The sequence below is a fragment of the Corvus kubaryi genome, unplaced genomic scaffold (genome assembly GCF_017639235.1).
Source record: "Corvus kubaryi isolate FWS band 111438036 unplaced genomic scaffold, C.kubaryi_AGA036_p1.0 37300, whole genome shotgun sequence".
Taxonomy (NCBI): Eukaryota; Metazoa; Chordata; class Aves; order Passeriformes; family Corvidae; genus Corvus; species Corvus kubaryi.
Genome location: NW_024581093.1, coordinates 17,964,255 through 17,983,407, shown reverse-complemented (window position 1 = coordinate 17,983,407; position 19,153 = coordinate 17,964,255). Strand labels below are relative to the sequence as shown.

Genomic DNA, 19,153 nt, shown 5'->3' with positions numbered 1-19,153 from the left:
GCGGGCCCGGGCGGCAGCGGGGATGGGCCATGTGGCGGCGGGGCGCGGCCTGGGCGCGGGGCGCGAGCTGCGCCGTCCTGGGCCCCTCAGCGGGCGGGCCCCGCGCCGCTGTCGCTGCCGGCCGTAAGTGCGGGGCGGAACCGCGGGGACGGGATGGGCGGCCGCCCCTGCGCCCGGCCCCGGCTCCGTGCAGGCCCTCGGGATGCGCTGGAGCGGCTCCGGGGGAGCAGGCGCGGGGGCAGAGCCCGGAGCGGCTGCGGGGGAGCAGGAGCGGGGTCAGACTGGAGCACTGACCGGGGGTGACCGCCGAGCCTCTCCCTGCCTTCCTCCCGTACTTGGCTGGGCGAAGGGTCTCGTAAGATCAGCGTGGTTTTATACCGCAGTTTTAGGTGTAAGGCGTCTGAACTGCTTGTTTTGGAGCTGCTCTGTAATCCACACCGTTACCCTGCCGGGCTTGTGAGGCCACTGGGTGCTGCTCCAACTGGTCTTTCCAAAATTCCCTTTTCCCCTGCGCAAACCCACTGAGGAGCAGCAGGTGTAGCAAAAATCTGGTGAAAGTGTGAATCCGACCCATCGTTGGATTCTTGGTAGTGTCAAGGACGGTGGTGAACTTCAGCTAAATCTGTGTCAGTCTGTGCCACAATGTGTCTGTTACATGACTCAATAATTACCCAAAAACCTTGAAGGTTGATAATTTAGCACATAGTCATATTAAGGCATAGGGAACCTAAAAATGTCATAGAGGGTCTCACATTAAGAGGCCCAGTATAACTTAAGTTGTGAAGACCGCCGTGATTTTAACTGTTGTTTATTTCCATTCTAGATAAGCATCTGATAAAAAAAGATGCTAGAAAGAGAATTGTAAGTATTTGCATTTTGTTCAGAAAACAGTGCAGCCTCTTTCATTATAATTCCATTATAATTTGAGTGTGTGTGTAGTTGGCAGCTGCAGGCTGTGGCTGTGTCAGTGTGTGGTGATGGATCTATCACTGGGTTATACTCTGTGCAAGGCTATGCTGGTCTAGTTCTGCAAATTGTAATAAAATTGTGAGATATTTGTGCAAAAATTGTGAGGGCTTGTGTCAGGACAGGTGTCGGTTTGGGGTCAGTGTTCCATGTGTAGCCTTGCCATTTCCCTATATAACCCCCCTGGGCTATAAATTACTTTAAGACAGTTGAAAAAAAATTCTCTCAGTTTATTTTAGTTGTTTAGGTTTCTGAAAATAAAAATGAGATGCCTCTTTATATTTAATCTACCTATATAATGGATGCTGAAATTATTACTTCAGCTGGCATTTATTTTAAGTTGGAAGTTAAGTCTCTGAGGTTGTGGCAGAGTGAAGAGCAGCAGGTGGCCGTCTGGAGCTCCTGGGGCCCTGGGAAGGGGAAGGAAGCTGGAAGGGGAGGGGGCTGGCTGTGGGAGCACCAGGAGGGAAGGCTGCCCCTTGCCCACCAGAGACAGTTGGTTTATGTTGCCAGGGAGGGAAAAAGTGGTGGTCTGAGGGAGTCACAACATCCAAATGAATCCCCGCTGCCTTCCCATGAAATAATCTCTTCCCAGTGTAGGGAGCTGGCATGCTGGAATGGGCAGGGTGCATTTTTGAGACACTGTTCACTGCTCTGCCACAGTGTGGGCCTCAAAGTGATTCTGTTTTTCATCAGATCTGTATCGAGGGCAACATTGCGAGTGGAAAAACAACATGCCTGGATTATTTTGCACAAACTACCAGCATTGAGGTACTGGATGCACATTTCTTTGTCCTTATTTTCCTCACTGAGCAGCTGCTTGTCTTGACAGATCCAACAGTTTAGAAGTGCTGTCCTTGGGTGCATGAGGAGGGAGCAGCAGGGTCTGAGCCAGGGGCTTGCTGGGGCACCACCCCAACTTTTACAGTTAAATCACAGCAGAGAAATGTAGATCACATGTAGTATATACTGGATGCCAAAATACCAGTAAAACCTGTGAATCAGAGTTTGTACCTTTATGAAGTAACAGCAACCCACAGAGCATGGGCATGTTTGGACTTGCCTGTTTGCCATTTCATGTCACTGAAATCTTAGATGGGTCTGGTAAAAGCAAAGTAAAGAATAATGATGTAAAAATAGTGGTGTCATGTAACTGGGATCCCAGTGAATAGATGGCTTTTTTGAAACAAGGAAATTCTGTTAGAATTGTTTCAGGAGATTTCTTACTGATCTGGTATTTGATTTTGTGTTGCTTAGAACCAGGTTAGGGGAAGGGCAGGCTTGTTGTATTTTAAACAAAAGCAAGATCAAACCTCAGTGAACAGTTGCTTTTGTGTACAACAGATATTAATGCTTTCCCTGACAGACCTGGCAACACATTTGGTAATAAGTTCTAGGAATCCTCATAGAAATGCTGGATTGCCAGATGTTATTTGTTAATTTAACAGGAATTGTCCTTATGAAGTAATTAACTGTTAATCCAAAGGATAACAAACTTTAATTTGCATACAGTGTAGCGTTTTTTAACTAGCTACTTAAGTTCCCAGGCTGATGAGATTCTCTTAGGCCTGACTCTACAGTATCGTTGCAGATTTAGACTCTGTTTGAACCAGGCAGGTCTGATTGTACCTATTCAGGGCAGAAGCTTTTCTGATTCATTTTGTAAAAGATTTGAATACATTTGGTTTGTTAGAACACAAAAATAAAATGAAAATGAATGTGGTAGCAGTCTGATCCTCTAACACTTTGCTGGCAAGTGTTACTTTCTGAGAAATTAATTTGTGAGGGGATGGGCTTGTCATTGAAATGCTAAGTGCTCTGCTAAGCTGTTCTTTCCCTTACATGGCACTGATTTTGACTCAAAAAAAAAAAAGAAATTCTCTCCAGGCATATGAGGTAATCTAATAGCATTTAAAAATGCTAAGAAGACGCTGTATATTGACATTTCTCTGGTTTTAGCAGTGTTCATTATTACCTTTTGTGTTACGAATTCAGTGCTGTTTTTTTAAGAGTGATGAGCTTTCCAATACAAATCCTGAATGCTCTGATTTACTACACAAGTATTCCTTAAAAATAGTTGTAGACTTGTAGGGTCACATTAAGTATTTTGAATCTAAGATGTGTTTAACCTGGAGTAATGATTTTTAACCAGGTTTTGAAGGAACCCTTGACCAAGTGGAGGAATGTTCGAGGTCATAATATCCTGGTAAGTGGCAGAGGTTTCTGCAGTTACAGTGACTGTCCTTGTAGCAAGACATGTGTGATGGCTTTTTATCAGCCAGCAAAACTGATATGAAGGGTGTGACCTAAATCTCACACGGCAAAAATGAAAGTTCCATGAAGCAAAAGAGCTTCTACTGCGATTAAGACATGCATGTAATAGAAAGACTGCATATAAAATGTGTTTTTGGCAAGGACTGGGTCTCCAGTGGGGTGTGAGTTAAAGCAATTCCCAGGAAGATAAGCCTTGAGTGTGGCAGTTGTTTCTAAATGTACTTGTGCCTGTTTCATAGAAGGGAAGGATGTAACTTGAGGTGATGGTTGGATCTGATCAGTTAATGTTGTTTGACTGGAGTTCTGTGAACAGCTCTGGTGCCCCCAACATAAGAAGGACCTGGAGCTGTTGGAGAGAGTCCAGAGGAGGCCATGGAGGTGCTGAGGGGGCTGGAGCCCCTCCCCTGTGGAGCCAGGCTGGGAGAGCTGGGGCTGCTCAGCCTGGAGAGGAGAAGGTTGTGTGGAGACCTCACAGCACCTCCCAGGGTCTGCAGGGGCTGCAGGGAAACCAGAGAGGGACAATTCCTCAGGGACTGCAGTGACAGGACAAGGGGGAAAGGGGACATATTGAGAGAGAGGCAGTTTAGGTTCGATGTACAGATGAAACTCTCCCCTGGGAGGGTGGGCAGGCCCTGGCACAGGGTGCCCAGAGAAGCTGTGGCTGCCCCTGGATCCCTGGAAGTGTCCAAGGCCAGGTTGGACATTGGGGCTTGGAGCAGCCTGGGACAGTGGGGAGCAAATGATCACTTAATTCTTGTCAAACCTGGTGTCAGCTGTTTTAGTGCACTTCTTTTAGCAATGCTCTTGTACTGCAGAAACTTCCTAAATACCCAGCTTCCTGTTGTGCTGTTTGTCCTAACAAATGTCCATCTGTCTTGCTTCTGTCTCTGACCCCAGGGCTTAATGTACCAGGATGCATCAAGGTGGGGGATAACTCTGCAGACCTACGTCCAGCTGACCATGCTGGAGCAGCATACCAGGCCCATGGTAAGGAAACTTTTGGTTTTAGTTTTAAAAGTAATTAGGTGTGGTTATGAGTGCTAAATCCTTTTAACCTTGTATTCGAAAGTTAAGATGCTGTGTGTGTTCATTCTTTGTTCCTGCAGTGAGTAGGAATTTCTGTGGTGCAGACATTGATCTGCTCTGTGTGTGCTCTGGGGGTAAAACCTCTGCCTCCTGCCTGCTCACAACTCCCCAAACTGATCCTGCTGTTTGGGCACACCCTCAGGAGCTAGGCTTGCACAAATCTCTTCCTTATTACATGTCAGTGGCTTGTCTGTAATTTCATTATTTCAAATCTTTGGCAAACACTAAGTAATCTCGTGTTAGAATTCATAGTACTGCTTCATGCTGTCTAGTACAAATTCAGCCATTGCTTCTTCTGTTTGTGCAAAATACTTCCACTACCATTTTCTATTTCTTTTTTCAGATGGTTTACATCCTTTTTTTTCTTGTATTTTTTTTTTCTATCAATTTTCACATTCTACCTTTTTATTAAGATTTGTTCATTCTTTCCTTTCTACACCTTTTGTTACATTCTATGCTATCTTCCATTCCCTGATTACAAGACCTGGTGTTAGATGCCATGCTTATATCTTACTGATGTTCTTATGTTCTGTTTTGTGAGTTTGTGTCAGGGCAAACTTTCAGCAGTGCCACATAGGAGAGTGGTACTGCACATACAATCACTAGGTTTTTGGAAGAGGTGTTTTTCCAAGACAGTAGAAATCCTGTTCTGTTGGAGAAGAAGTTCATTCAAGATTTCCTGAGGATTTCTCTGCATTTCAATCTGAGCTTTTTTGTCATTTGAGCCTCGCAGCCATTTTTGCTTCATTAATGTGCAGAAACCTGGGTTAGAGGTTGCTCTGCCAGGCCCAAGAGTGTCAGAGAATCTCTCTGCTCCAACATGAAGTGCTGCTGGAGCACATGCAGGGCTGGCTAAGGCCAGCGCTCTGGCAGCTGCAGTTACTTCTTTTAAAAGTCCTGTTTCCTTGCTTGAGTGTGTCTGATGTCAGCTCTGTGCAGTGACCCAGCAACACATGGGATGGGGCAGCAATTTGGGGAGCAATAGTTCCCATTGTCCTGCAGACCCCAAGTGGATTGCTGCTTTTTCTACCCTGAGTTACCTTCCACTGCTCAGCTGAATGCTGAGCACTTACCTTTGAACTGGTGTATGAGTAACAAATCAGAGTAAGATCAGGAGTCCTTGTTTGTTTTGTGGTTCCCACCCTCCCAGTCAGTTTATCACAAGATCTGAAAATGGTGTTTCATGTGATGTGCCATGAGTGTGAAAAGAAAGGAGTGTGAAAATGTAGAGAGTCAAGTTTTATGTTGCAGATTTCCCCCATAAGGATGATGGAGCGATCGATTCACAGTGCAAAACACATTTTTGTGGAGAATCTGTATCGAAGGTATGGGATGTGGTTTTCTACTTTACTTTCTTGGATTAATTATTTTAAATGTGTATATATATTCAACTGATAATTTCTTTGGTAATGTGCATTTAAGTGGCATGTGAAATCTGCCAGTTCTATGTTGGAGTGGCATTGTGTTTGGTATGGGATGTGCTGCCCACTTCCTGTAGGATTCTGGAAAACCTTTTCCGGCAGTGCTCCTGAATATTTAGAACTCAGTATTACTTAGACACCACCTATTAAAGTTATCTGCTCTCCAGCTGAATACCCAAATCTTGCTTGGATCAAAAGAAACACATGCTGGACATGTAAAAAATCATGAGGATATAAAGAATAACACTGTAGGAGTGAGACACCTGGGCAGTGTTATCCAGCCTGGCATCCAGGATTGGCGTTCCTTGCAAACAGGGACTCGAGTCCTGTGCTCTTGCTCAGAATCAGGATTGACAGGATCAAAACAGACTTGGTAGGCTGTGAGGGAAGAAAGAACAATCACCTATTACCTGCCCCAGGTATAACTCACCCATCCCAAACTAACTGAAATAGTGCAGGAATCAGGTTTTATTTGGTTTGTTTGTTTGGAATGCTGACCTTCTCTTGAGGAGTGTATGTGACAGATGGGTTTTAGTGGGTTTTTCAGTGGCCTTGAGGGACAAACCCAGTTTGTTGCCACAAGGTGTCATCCATGCTGCACGAGCACCTCTCGGCCACGGGAATGGCTTTGGAAGTGGGAAGAGACACGTTATTTATCTCAGTCCACACACAGTGGAAGCAGCCTGGAGTATCCTCCTTTTTAATTACTGACTTCTTTTTTCATTGTAGACAAAGTGCTTTTTTCCCCAGATGTAGTTGCTATGAGGCCAAATCTGCTTGTGTCAACTCTGAATTAATTTAATAATAACAATTTTAAGGGCATCTAAGATATTTTGTGGCTTCAGCACTTCTTAAATGTTGGACAAAAGGCATTTGCTTTGTTTTGTTACAGCAAGCTAGAAGGCAGTGATAGTACCAACAGCAAACCAAAAGAAAAGGATGTGTAAAAGGATTATAAATAAAACAAGGAATAATTGAGGACTGTATGAAAGTAGCTGTTTTGTGACACATTAAAAAATGAATAAATGTGGCTATGTTAGGTGAATTTTAAATGTGTGCACATGAGTGTGCAAGGTGTGCTGTAGGTGAGCACTGCAGTTCACTGTCCCTGTGAATCCATCATTAGTTATGACAGAAAACTCGCTCTGTTCATGTTGAACTTAGGCAGTGAAAACTTTACTTGGTAGGAGTCAAATGTCAGCAAATTTTGGAAATGAAAACACCATTTTGTGCCTTTTATATTCCCTGTATCTTTGTGGATCTCAAGGCAGAGTCCTCACAGGATTACCCAGGGAGAGCAAAGGCATGTTGTCTGCAGGGCAGGTCGATGCAGAATTGACTTGGATGTGTCTGTCTTTTAGGGTAAGAACAGTGGAGCTTTTTTGTATTTCCAATTCCTTTTAACCTTCCTGTTTCCTGCATCTATCCCAGAGAAAAGTAGCAGAGTCAGTGTTTGGCTGATGTGGACCCCTGCTACCCAGAACTGAAGTATTAGAAGAGTAGCAGTGACCAGTGTTACCCCAGTTCTGGCTGGCAGATCAAGAGGGGAGGTGGCACAGATAGGGATTTTGCATTTTTCCATACTTAGGGAAATACCTTTATTGCTTTTGCCAGTGATCAAAGCAAGTTGCCAGGGGAATAGTTTAGAAATCTGTGGAATATTTTTCTTCAGTCCTATTTAAAATGGCACAACTGGTCTTAATCATTCAGCTGGAGAGTACAGGAGCCTCCCAGCTCCGTCCTTTTTTTAAATTTTTCTTTTGCAGAAGCATTTAGGAAAGAGTGTGGAATATGTGTTACTGTCACCAGTTTCAAAGACAGGATACTGTAAAATTAGTAATATTTGACAATCAGGACTATGGTAATAAGAGAAAATTGATGTACTGATAAAAACATAGGATGTGAGTCTTAACATGTCCTCAATAACTCCCTTTTACTTGAGTTGTCTGATATTTTATTATTGTTGCTGAGATAACTTTGGGACATCTGTCTCCAGCATTCTGTGCTCTCCAAGTTCAGAGTTCCAGTTAAGCGTGTCGAATATTTCAACAAATACTTTTATACTCTTTCAACAAATATTTCTTACAGTGGGAGTAAATTTATTGACACATTGACATTGTATTTTTGCTGCCTTTTACTGTGGCTTCTGTAAGGAATTGTTGGTGCTGCTCAGTAAATCCAGCCCTTCTGGTGACATGCCCTGGGACAGATTTGAACTGATGCTGATAAAAAGAACCTGAGCAATAAATACCATTGACACTAATTTACTGTTATTGTGGGAATGTCACTGAGGTAATGCTTTTCTTCCCGGTCACCAAGTAATTATTGCTTAACTGTAATGGAAAAATAATGTTTGTAACTGCTAATAATGTAAACTTTAGGCTAATAAGTACTTTTTTTTAAAAAAAAGAAAAAGATTTGGTCTATTTTATAAACAATGGTTTATGTAGCCTTCAGTTTGGGTGGGCATAATGTTGGTCTTTTCACAAATGTTGGAGTATATGGGGAGTGATTCTGGTCAGGTGAGCAAAATGAGAGTTTGGAATTGATCTCTGCATGCTGCTCAGTGAGTGATGCCTCTTGTGTTTGTTCAGTGGGAAAATGCCAGAGGTGGATTATGCTGTCCTAAGTGAATGGTTTGACTGGATCCAGAACAACATTGATGTTTCAGTTGATCTGATAGGTAACATTTTGATGGGTCTGGAGGGATGTGTTTGTGGGTGGGTTTCCTTTCGGGGAGAAAAAATAATTCTTGTTTCTTGGCTCATAAATAATCACATTATTCAGTATAAAAGTGGTAGCATCAGACAGCTTGGGTTTGTGGGTGGTTCATGGATTGATTCATGGTAGTGCCAAAGGAGAGGTCCAGTGGTGGTACCCAAGTCAGGATTCTTCCCTTCTATAGTTGTGAAGTGAGTTTCTTCTTTGCTTTTAAAGCTGATCCTCGAGCATAACTATAACAATTTTTGTTCCTGCAGTTTATTTGCAGACATCTCCTAAAGTTTGTTATGAGAGGCTAAAGACACGATGTAGGGAAGAGGAAAAAGTCATTCCTCTGGTAAGGAGTTTCTCTGATATATATGGTTACAAGGAGCTTTGAAAACATAATGATTCCAAACTAAATACTAAAATTGTATCCTGTGTGTATTGCCAAAATGTGGTGGAGCTGTTTCCACTGCAAACTAAACCCTGAGTATTTAATTTTGATTTATTTTTAAAAAATGATCTGTCATGCACGCTGACTCTCCCAGGCGTTCTGTTCTAGTAGTCCGTGCACTATAGCTGACTTTAGGTGCAGTATTAATCAACTGGTACTCTTCTCTAAGATGTAGAAGTCAATTGCTTTTGTACCATTAAATGGCATAAAAGCACCCAGGTGAAGCACAGATACCTGGGCTTGCAGGTGCTAAGATATCTGTGGGCACTTTGTTGTCTGGTATCACCAGGATGTTTGTGCATGAAAAGTGTCTCTGCTGTGGCTGACAAGAAGCAACTCCTTGAAAATCTGGGAATTTGGGAGCTTGGGAATCTGCTTTAGAACAAACTGTGGTAATGGAACAGTGACTTTCTGTGCCAGTTTACAGAACTGCCCCTCATGCCACAAGGCTTCTGAAAAAGCCTGACCAGACATAAACGCAGTTCCTTCTGCATGTCCTCTGCAGCTCTGGTGGTGGGTGGCTCAGGAGAAGCAATTGTCAGTTGAAGATCTGTGCAAAGAGCTAAATTTTGGGCCAAATGGGTGAAATTCTGCCTTGAGAATAAATCCTCCTGTAATGGATTTGAAGAGCCCTTGTGTTATTTTGCAGCTCTGCTGAAGAGGAGGGGAGCAGTTATGAATGAACAATGTGAAGTGGTCTCCATGAAGAAAAAAACCACTTGATGACAGGCAGAAGAGCTTTTAGGGGAAATTGAGTTACAAGAAAGTGAACTGGGAATTTTAGGGAAATGTATTGACACAGAAAGTTCCTCCCATACATATTCTTCGCAGCCTTTCCCTTTTTGTCCTTACGTTGTTGTATTTTTCTCTGTAAAACCTTGAACCACATTTTACCTGTGGGAGAGAATCATGGTTGCTTCATCTTAAAAGGAGCTGAGAGCGCTGTGCTCCTGTGAGCTGTGTCTTTGAGGTCTTCGTGGAGTTAAACTTTGTACTGGGAATTAATTTTTCTCAAAAATCTTCTGATGCTTTTCATTTTTTGTTAGTGGAAGATATGTGTTGCAGGCTTTTGTATGTGTCTCTTAACTACTTCCCAAATGGTTAAAGATTGCAATGTGTGTGTCATCCCTGGGCACATGTGTTATTCCAGTGCCTCTTTTCTAGGAATATTTAGAAGCTATTCATGAGCTCTACGAAGAGTGGCTCATTAAACGTGCACTGTTTGAAATTTCCTGCCCAATACTTGTGAGTATTATTTTAATTATAACCAATTAGGCATGTGGGGAATTGTGCTTTCCAAATAAGAAGAGCATTGTTTAGTGGTAAAAGTAAATAAATCTGCTTTTCTGACAATCTTTGGAGAAGGACAACCTCAGAAAAACATGATAGGTGTTGGTGTATAGCATAAAAGTGGGGTCTGCCATATCTCCAGTGGAATTTGAGGGGCTGTTCACTGGGATTGCTTGTGGGATCAGCTGTGTAGCTTTTCAGGGAATGCCAAATTCCCAACAGAAAGCAGCTTGGACAGATCCCTAGGAGTATCCCAGTTTGGCTGCACTGGTAGTCCTGTTCTGTTTAGCTCAAAAGAAACCAAGTTTTATGGTGTCAGTTATTTCCGGTGTTCATTTTCTTCTTTCCAAGGTAATTGGAGCTGACCATGACATGCAGAAGATGGTAGAGAAGTATGAAGAAAACCGGGACCAAATACTGAACCCCCCTAATAGACAACACCATTTATAGAAGTCTGTGACTGTTGTATCAAAAATCATCTATGAAGTCTGATTTGCTATTTTGAATATTTAAATATAATGGGTATTGTTTTTGTACTATGCTTTGTAGAATGTTGTGGACTTAGTGCTCTGGAATGATCAGATACCAATCAGAAACAGCATATGAGCCAATTCCCTTTGTGTTTTTAGGTTTTCCACCAGCTTTACTGTGTCAGTTCCCTTCAGCTCAAATATGGCTGTTTCTCTCATTTCCCACTTCACTGCTGCTTCCTAGAAGTAACTTCAGTTTCTTTTTTTTTTTCCCAAGACAACCCTGTTTTTGTAATTTGAAATAAATGGTTTGTTACAACGCCCCTCTGAGGGAGGGTAACTGAGGTTCCTCTTTAATAGCCCCCTTGGGGTGAACAGGGTGAAACAACAGCAAACGAGCAGTGTGTGTACGAGGGAGGTTTATTTACTACAGACCTGTCAGCCTGTCCCTGGTGCCCAGCAGATCATCCTGAGTGTCATGTCATGGCATGTATGGGATAACCACGGGATCAGACCCAGCCAGTCTGCGTTTAGGAGGGGCAGGTCCTACCTGGCCCACCTGATCTCCGTCCATGACCACATGCCCCTCCTGGTGGATGAGGGAAAGGCTGTGGATGTGTCTCCCTGGACTTCAGCAAAGCCTTTGACACCCTCTCCCATGGCATCTCCTGGAGAAGCTGCAGCCCACAACTGGCCAGGGGCATTTTTGGCTGGGATAAGAACTGGCTGATGGCCAGGCCCAGAGAGTGCAGGGAAATGGGATCCCCCTGGGCTCAGTGTTGGGAGCAGTCCTGTTTAACACCTTTATTGATGATCTGGAGGATCAGTTTACCATCAGCAGAAGGGGGTGATACCCAGTTGGGTGGGAATGGGATCTGCTGAGGGACCAGACCAGGCTGGATGGATGTACTGAGAGCACTGCCATGAGGTTCAGCAGGGTCAGGGGCAGAGTCCTGCACTTTGGCCACTATAACCCCCTGCAGCTCCAGGCTGGGGCAGAGAGGCTGGAAATCTGGACGTGGCACTCAGTGCTCTGGTGGGTGACAAAGTGGTTGGTTACAGGCTGGACTCAATGACCTCAGAGGTATTTTCCAACCTCAGTGATTCTGAGATTTTAAAACAATTGAATTGCAGCAGAAAGGAGGGATGCAGCTCTTTGGGTTCTTTTCTGTACAAGTACAAAAAATACCACAAGGTATAGAAGGCAAGGGTAAGAGCAGACAGCGGGAAGATCTCACAACCTGTGGATCCAGTGATGAGGCTGGACTGTTGTAATGCTGATACGGTCGGAACAATGTTCAGTCTTGGTCCCTGGGAGGTGGGGTCCACAGAACAAAAGGTTCAGAGGGTTACAGACATTCCAGTGCCCAGATCCCTCCCCAGGGAGGGGATTCCTTGTGTCTTGATGTGGTTGTGAGATCCCAGCCCTGCTGTGGCTGAGATGAGGAACAGTGAAACTACAGGGTCGACGGTGTATTTGTTTTTCCTTTCAAATAGTTATTAAAAAGTTCCTAGAATTAATTGATTTTTACAATGTTTTGCGTTCTTTGCTTTTACTTTTTTTTTATAAAGAAAAACACAGATGGTTCTTCGGGTTTATATCATGATCTGTTTATTATGACCTGCAAGTACTTGGAGAGTGGAGAAAACCAGTGGGGATTTAATTCTTGGACTTGTTACATGAAGTGCTGAGTTGCCCTTCACTTGTGCTTTACTCTCTGGATGTTTTCTTCAAGGGAATCCTTTCAATGCAGCACTCAGACTGTTCTCACATTACTTTTTCTGGGTAATTTTAGGGGAATGATCCCAGAAGTACAGAGTATCTTATTTCCCCTACTGGTTTTGGTAGGCTTAGCTGGAGCAAGCAAGGCTTCATTAGCACTTTGATCACTTTTCACAGACATTTGTCTGGCACTTATTGCAGGACAGAAGCATTCAGTTGCGTGGCTTTTCAACAATATCTGATGGTGCTGCTTTTGGAGATCACTGCTTTTGTAGGATTGTGGTTTGCCTAAAAACCATTGCACTGAAGGAACCACACCAAGTCAGGAATTGCAGCTCCTTTCCTTATTCCCATCTGGTGGTGCATTTGTTTTTTCTAAATCACTGCAACTTAATAATGATGAGTGCCCTGAGAGAGCATTTCCTAGTGAAGTACTAAGTTAGCACTAAAGCTTGTGATCCCAGGAATGCCATTCTACCGCTCTGTTGTCAACCTTTAGAATTCTAGCTTAAAAGATTTTGTGTGCTAAGTAATTATCTTACTTATTGCAGCTTCTTTATAGGGGGATAGTAGATATTCTTGATACCTTCTGCTAAACTTTCAAAATTTTTTCTCCTCTAAGAGTCCAAAAGAACAATTTCTGTGAAAGTGGTTCTATACATTTGAAGTTCAGTTGTCTGGACTTTGTTCTTAATTATAATTTCCCTATGGATATACATTTTGCACAGTACAGAAAATGTCACTTAATGGTTTAGTACAGAGAATCTTACAGCCCAGAGGATGCCACTGTGACTTGTCAGAACACTTTTTGTTCCTAACACCCATTTCTCACAACCCAGAGCTGAAGGCAGTCCTGTCACCTGGTGTTACCTTGGGCAAAGATCTGTTTCTCCAACACTGCGGGAATCAAGGGATGACAGAATTTCAACCATTAGTTGCTCAAAAAGCAAATCTTTATATTTTAGTTCCTGAGGTTTTTCTAGTCTAATCCACACGCGCTCCTCTGAATTTTTTCGGGGATGAAAATCTGTTATAAACAACTCACACTAAATTAATTTCAGCTATTTTAACTATACATGAAAGGCATTTTTTAACATTCAAATCTGAGCTCCGTATTAGCCACAGTGAAGAAAATTAACTCTACCCCAGCCCAAACCAGCACACATTTCAGTGCTACTGTAAAAGCTACTTGAAGCAGTATTAAAGTGTCTTTCTAGGAAACAAGTGTAGCACAGAATCACAGAATTTTTAGGGTTGGAAGGGACCTCTGGAGGTCACCAACTCCAAGCCCTGCTCAGGCAGGGTCACCTGGAGCAGGTGACACAGGTATGTGTCCAGGTAGATTTGGAATCTCCCAGAGAGGGAGACTCCACACCCTCCCTGGGCAGCTATTCCAGGGCTCTGCCCCCTCCAGGGAAAGAAGTTCTTCCTCATGTTGAGGTGACACTTTTTGTGTTTTAGTTTGTGGCCATTGCTCCTTGTCCTGCTGCTGGGCACCACCCAAAAGAGTCTGGCACCATCCTCTGACACCCCTTGGAGATATCTGTATAAAGAAGCACTGGAGACTGTGCTGAAGTACAGCAGCAGTGTGCTTTCCCAAATTAATTCAGTGTTGTGTGTGACACAGGCTCTCAGTGCTGGGATCCCAGCTTCCAGTTGATCCAACACTCCTGAGCTTTTCACACAGCACTCCCACCTGCAGGATATCCTTGATCCTGCCTGCTGCTCACTGGGATCCTTCTCTGAGCAGATTTTTTTTCCTGCCACTAAAATAGCAAAGAAAGATTTTTTTCCCCTTCATTTTAATGAGATGAAGTGGCTTGCAGAAGAATTCTGTGTACTCCTAGTACAGAACTAAGTGTCAGGAGCAGGGGCAAGTGAAATGGCAGCAGTAGCTGGACCTCTCTCTCCTGGTGGCAGTGAACAGTTAAAATGCTCAAGGCTTCTCTTGAAAATTGTGGTAGTGGCCACAAAATACTTTCGTAACAAATGGAGGCAGATATAAAACCTGTAACACAGGTTAATGCCTCTACAAAACCAAGTGTCCACAGGGCTGTTTCCCTCTTTAAAGCTAAAGGAATGTTATCAAACTTTCTAAACCTGTTTTTGAAGTCAGGAGGAAAATTAGCTCAGACACAGCTTCAAAGGAATGCAGAGAGTTAACAGGAGTATTTAACAGGAGCATAATCCAGTATGGCATTTGTAAAGCTGGGTCTTCCAGTTGAGAAGAATTTACCTAGTACTGGAAGAGTATTTCAGGAATAGGTCTGTGAGGGGAAGAAAGAAAAGTAGGATGTCCAGCTGGCATTAAGAACAGTCAGAAGGAATCTGACTGATGAATTAAATGGATTTAAACTTATGGAAGTTGCCTACCCTTTACAAAGGTGATCATTCAGGCTTCCTTGCCAAAGGGATCATTAAGAATTTGTGTAACTCCTTCTGGTTTTTACTGTCCCAAAGCAGTGATGTGGTTGTGGGTTTTTTGAAAACTGTTTTGACAAAGAGAATCACCTCCTTGAAAACAGGATCAAGGCCACAGGTGAGAGGACAATCCCCCAAGCAGATTACAAAAAAAGCACTACAGCCTCAAGTGTGATGGCACAGCATGGCTTGCTCGGTTCTGTCGATGATGACATAAGGCTCCTGGGTGTCACTCACCGGTGAGTTACAGTTCTGCAGCTTCCCTTCACTGCCTCCAGCAGAGTCACGTCCAGGCTGCACCAGGCTCCTGCCCCGTGTGCTGGTCCTGCCCCCGTGTGAGGGCTGCACATCAATGCTTTGGGGGGGGATGTAGGTGAGGTTGGGGGGCTCTCTAACATGCCTGAAGCACTCGGAAGCTGGGTGTGCCTTAGCAGGATCCACGAACAGTCTCTTGCTGTCAGAACCAGTAGTGGAATCCTCCGTGTGCCCAGCAGTGCAGCACAGACCTGAAGATGGCTCAGTGTGTGAAGCTGCTCTCTTGTGCAGATCAGCATCAGTCAGGTATGTATGCTTTATTTGGGAGTGATTAAATTCTCTAAGGTGCCTCTCACTTGTTCCTGCATATGCCACTGCCTCAGGCTGGCCAGTTTCCTCTACTGGATACATAAGTTCTTCCTGAGCATCCTTGATTTGTAGTTTTGTGAAGGTTAAAGACAGCTCACACACATCCTCTTCCCTGGGGATGCTGCAGTTTTGGGCAAAGTCCTTATAGGGCAGAGACTTCAGCTCAGTGGGTTCATCACGAGGGGCTGGGTCTATGCAATTTATGGCATCATTAATTTCTGCTTCAATTGATTCTTCTGGGATTTCTGGAGCTTCGAACTCCAAGGTGGTTTTGTTGTCACAGCAGCTGTCAGCAAACATGGCGAAGGCTGGGGGGCCGCTGGCTCCTGGGGACAGAGGCGCAGGCCCCAGCGCTCGTGCAGCTGACTCTGCAGCCACTGCCAAGGCACACTCCTCACTCAGACTGGCTCTTGGCTCCTTTTCCAAAGCCTTTGGAGAGAGATTCTCACCGAAAATCGGTGTTTGTCCTATGACAATGTCACTGTATTTGATCAGGAAGTCCTCGCTGTCGGAGCACTTGCCTGGGAGATGCATGGCGTTGATGCCTTTCCTTTGGTGCTCCTGGAGGCTGGTGGGAGATGCAGCAGCTGCTGACTGAGCCACGTCCCCTTTGATCCTCAGATTCCCAGCAGCTTCAAAGGATACAGCACAGGTAGCTGAACACTTCTGCTGGGGAGCAAGGCACAAAGGTGTCTCACTGTTCCCTTCATTTTCCAGACTTTTGGTGTCTCCTCTCTGGGGTGTCTGATCTTCCTCATCCTCCTCTCCTTGATGCTGATGTGTTTGTGTTCCCTGCTGCTGCAGGCTCTTCTCCAAATTGCCATGTTTTTCTTCATTTGTCACTTCGAGGATGGCTTCACACTCGAGTCTTGCCAGGAATATTTCAAATGCAGTCTGCTTCATTTCCTCATTGTTTCTCTTTTCGACAAGTGAAAACTCTGTCGCTGTAGTTGCAACATAACCTATTTTCTCCAGGACTGCTTTCACAATGTCCTCTGGGAGCACTGGCTGGATGTAGTAGACAAAATTCCCAGTGAAGGTCTGGAACAGAACGCAACATGGAAAAGCCGGTGAACACTGGGGGAGTGGGGTGCAGGGAAATGTGAAATAGTTGATTGCCTAAAGATCAAAAATACTTCAAAACTTGCTTCAAAACATACTTCAAAACTGTGTTTCCTAGAAGTCTGAATTTTGAATTGCAGTGACTGAGGCTTTTCCAACAGCACTATTTTGGCAGCCTCTTGAGCATTGTAGCTTTGCTACAGCACATCACTTTCAGTGTAGTTTTTTTTTTCCTCACCTTCCCAAGGCATCTTCTGAACCTCAGGAATTAGAGATCCTTGGTTCTACATATATGACCTTTTGTATCAAATTTAATTATACAAACAAGGGTCAATCTTTAATTAAGGATGTTACTCCTTATCACAATTTATATAAAAATCAGACCTCATAGTGCAATTATACTTCTCTAATTCATTCTGTATATGATACTCCCTTTCAATTACCACGTGGAATATTTTTCATTTGTAGAGATCGAGATTGGCCTGCTATCCCAGCATACATCACTGGTGGACCATGTAGCGTGGGAAGACTTACTGTGCTAACACCCAGTGCAAAACTGCTTGCTTTTATGAGACATAAAAGTAAAAGGTCTATTCTTCCAAATAAGTCAGATTGTAATGATAATTTTGTACCCTTCCAGTTTAAACCTGCTGGGGTCTTGGCTAGGAGTACCCATACTCAGAAAGGAAGAGAGTTAGAAAATAATTTTAATCAAACTAGAGAAACTCAGAAATAAACCTTATGTGTTCTGCTGAACCTAAGCTTTTTAAACAAACAGAGGTTCATAGAATGAATCACTGAGTCTTTTCCTAAAGAAACAGATATGATGCACTCACTGTTAATCACATTTCTGAGCTGCTGACAAGTCTGTAACATTTTCCTACAGACTCCTGCTGTGAACTTTACTACCCTTGAATTAAACTGCCATTGTTCGAAAGCACCTTTCTGCAGAGAGACTATTCTAAAAGAAATATTGCCCAAACACCTCTCTTTGCACAAGCTGTCTGCAAAACAGCAATAAAATGCTGCTGCTGTGCAAAAACTTAAAAAAATTGTTCAACATGTGCTTGGCTTTAGAGCTACTCCAGGCACGAGGCCTAGTTTGTAACCTGGAAGTGGTTTTTGGTTTTGTCTGAAACCCTGTGACAGGAGAGACTATTCTGAGCTAGGCATGACCAACTCCTGGCAAGTCATAACAGAACAGAGGTAGGAATGCAAAGTCACAATTTCCAGGAGTGGAGTACCTTGTTTTCAGGCTGCCCAGCTTGGGACAGACCAAGGCTGAACCCTGGGCATTAGTGTCACAAGCAGGAGGTTCAGGAAAACAAAACTGACCCCCAAAAATGCCACAGTAAAATTCTCACATAAATTTGTCAAGAGTGTCCTGCACTCCCCTCCTTTTGTTTCTTCTGAAGTGGGGGCAGCTGCAGGCACTGCAGGGACATCAGAGGAGGTGAGAGGCAGGACATGGGAAATACTATTCCACGTATAGCCAGTAGCTTTTTATCAAATCTGTATGTACACAAGGTACTGGTTGTTCTCCAACTTGTGCCTTGCAGCAGAATTACTTCAGGCCTGCAGCAGGCTTTCTTGCACTTTGGGTTATGCACAGTGCAGCCTAGGATTCTCGTGTTAGGAAAAGCTAAACCCATGAAGTGTACACCTGACTATCTTATGCTTTGCCCTGTTTTAGGGAGATGAATGAGAAGAACAGGCATCTACAGCTGACTGAGAATCCATATGCGAGACCTAAGTGCAGGAAGAAGCAAAGAAATGGCTTTTCCTCACTAGTACCTGTTGCCAAAGCAAAGGAAGTAAGTTTGCATTTGGGTGTTTGGGGATTCTGTTTAAATTTGGGATGTGTGAAGATGGCTGTGTCTTCTGGGCAATGGGACGGGTTCAGTGTGCTGGGGAAGTGTGGTAACTGTGACCACCCTGCTGCAAAAAGCAACAGCAGTTCCTCTTTCCGAGGGGCTTTCCCTGCCCACTCCAGCAGCTGCAGGCTCTGAGCCGGCATGAGGGACCAGAGAAGCACTGGCTCACCTGGCTTTTGGCACGAAGCCACTGGAGATGGCCACTGCTAAAAACATCCCTACTTACAGGCAGATTTCGGTTAAAGATTAGTAGGATGACAGGCAAAGCCTTTCAGAGTAGCTTTTACCTTCTCTGCTGTCTCACCACAGCCGAGAGGCTCCGTTCCCAACCCCCGGAGCTGCTCAGCACTCCCGGCCTCAGCGAGGACAAGGCCTGTGAAGGCCAGTGACCGTCTCTGAGCACACCCGCTTTGCACTGGGCACCCCGTCCTGAGCAGGATGTGCCCCGGCCCCGCTGCCAGCACCCTGTCCCGAGCAGGATGTGCCCCTGATCCCGCTCCACCTCCCGGTGCCGCTGCCGAGCCCCGGCCCGGGGAAGCGGCCTCGTAGCCCCGGGGCGGGCTGCAGTGCCGTACCTTCAGGGAGCGGATCTCCCGGCGCCAGGGGCACAGCAGGAGGTTGACGCAGAGCAGCTCCAGCAGCTCCAGCGCCTTGAGCAGGTCGCGCAGGGCGCGGCCGCCCCGCGCCCGCCGACAGCGCTCGGCCACGCCGCGCACGTCCAGCCAGGCGCCGCGAGCCGGGCCCAGCAGCCGCCGACCCCGCGCTCAAGGCCCGGGCGCGGCGGC

The 19,153-nt window shown here is 44.7% G+C and overlaps 2 protein-coding genes across 2 annotated transcripts in view; one reads left to right on the top strand and one right to left on the bottom strand.

The window, feature by feature from the left end:
• The first annotated feature begins 6 nt into the window (after positions 1-6).
• TK2 (thymidine kinase 2) lies at positions 7-11,004 on the top strand. The gene is made up of 10 exons (XM_042027646.1): positions 7-123; positions 824-861; positions 1,663-1,737; positions 3,119-3,172; positions 4,138-4,227; positions 5,578-5,651; positions 8,342-8,430; positions 8,726-8,805; positions 10,069-10,149; positions 10,546-11,004. The coding sequence occupies exons 1-10, from the start codon at positions 30-32 to the stop codon at positions 10,642-10,644; spliced, it is 774 nt and encodes a 257-aa protein (XP_041883580.1). The 5' UTR covers positions 7-29; the 3' UTR covers positions 10,645-11,004.
• Positions 11,005-11,805: 801 nt separating this feature from the next.
• The window catches only part of LOC121664450, a 7,834-nt gene continuing 486 nt past the window's right edge, over positions 11,806-19,153 (bottom strand). The window contains exons 2-3 of the mRNA XM_042027759.1: positions 18,944-19,131; positions 11,806-16,473 (exon numbers count right to left, since the gene is read on the bottom strand). Of these exons, the coding sequence (XP_041883693.1) occupies positions 14,974-16,473; positions 18,944-19,131 (1,688 nt within the window). The 3' untranslated portion in view covers positions 11,806-14,973. The remainder of the gene's footprint in view (positions 16,474-18,943; positions 19,132-19,153) is intronic.

Bases quoted from the DNA above. Each gene is read 5' to 3' on its own strand.
- TK2 (XM_042027646.1), top strand. From the start codon at position 30: ATGTGGCGGCGGGGCGCGGCCTGGGCGCGGGGCGCGAGCTGCGCCGTC. The intron at 862-1,662 runs GTAAGTATTTGC...GTTTTTCATCAG, and splicing joins AAGATGCTAGAAAGAGAATT to ATCTGTATCGAGGGCAACAT. The intron at 3,173-4,137 runs GTAAGTGGCAGA...CTCTGACCCCAG, and splicing joins TTCGAGGTCATAATATCCTG to GGCTTAATGTACCAGGATGC.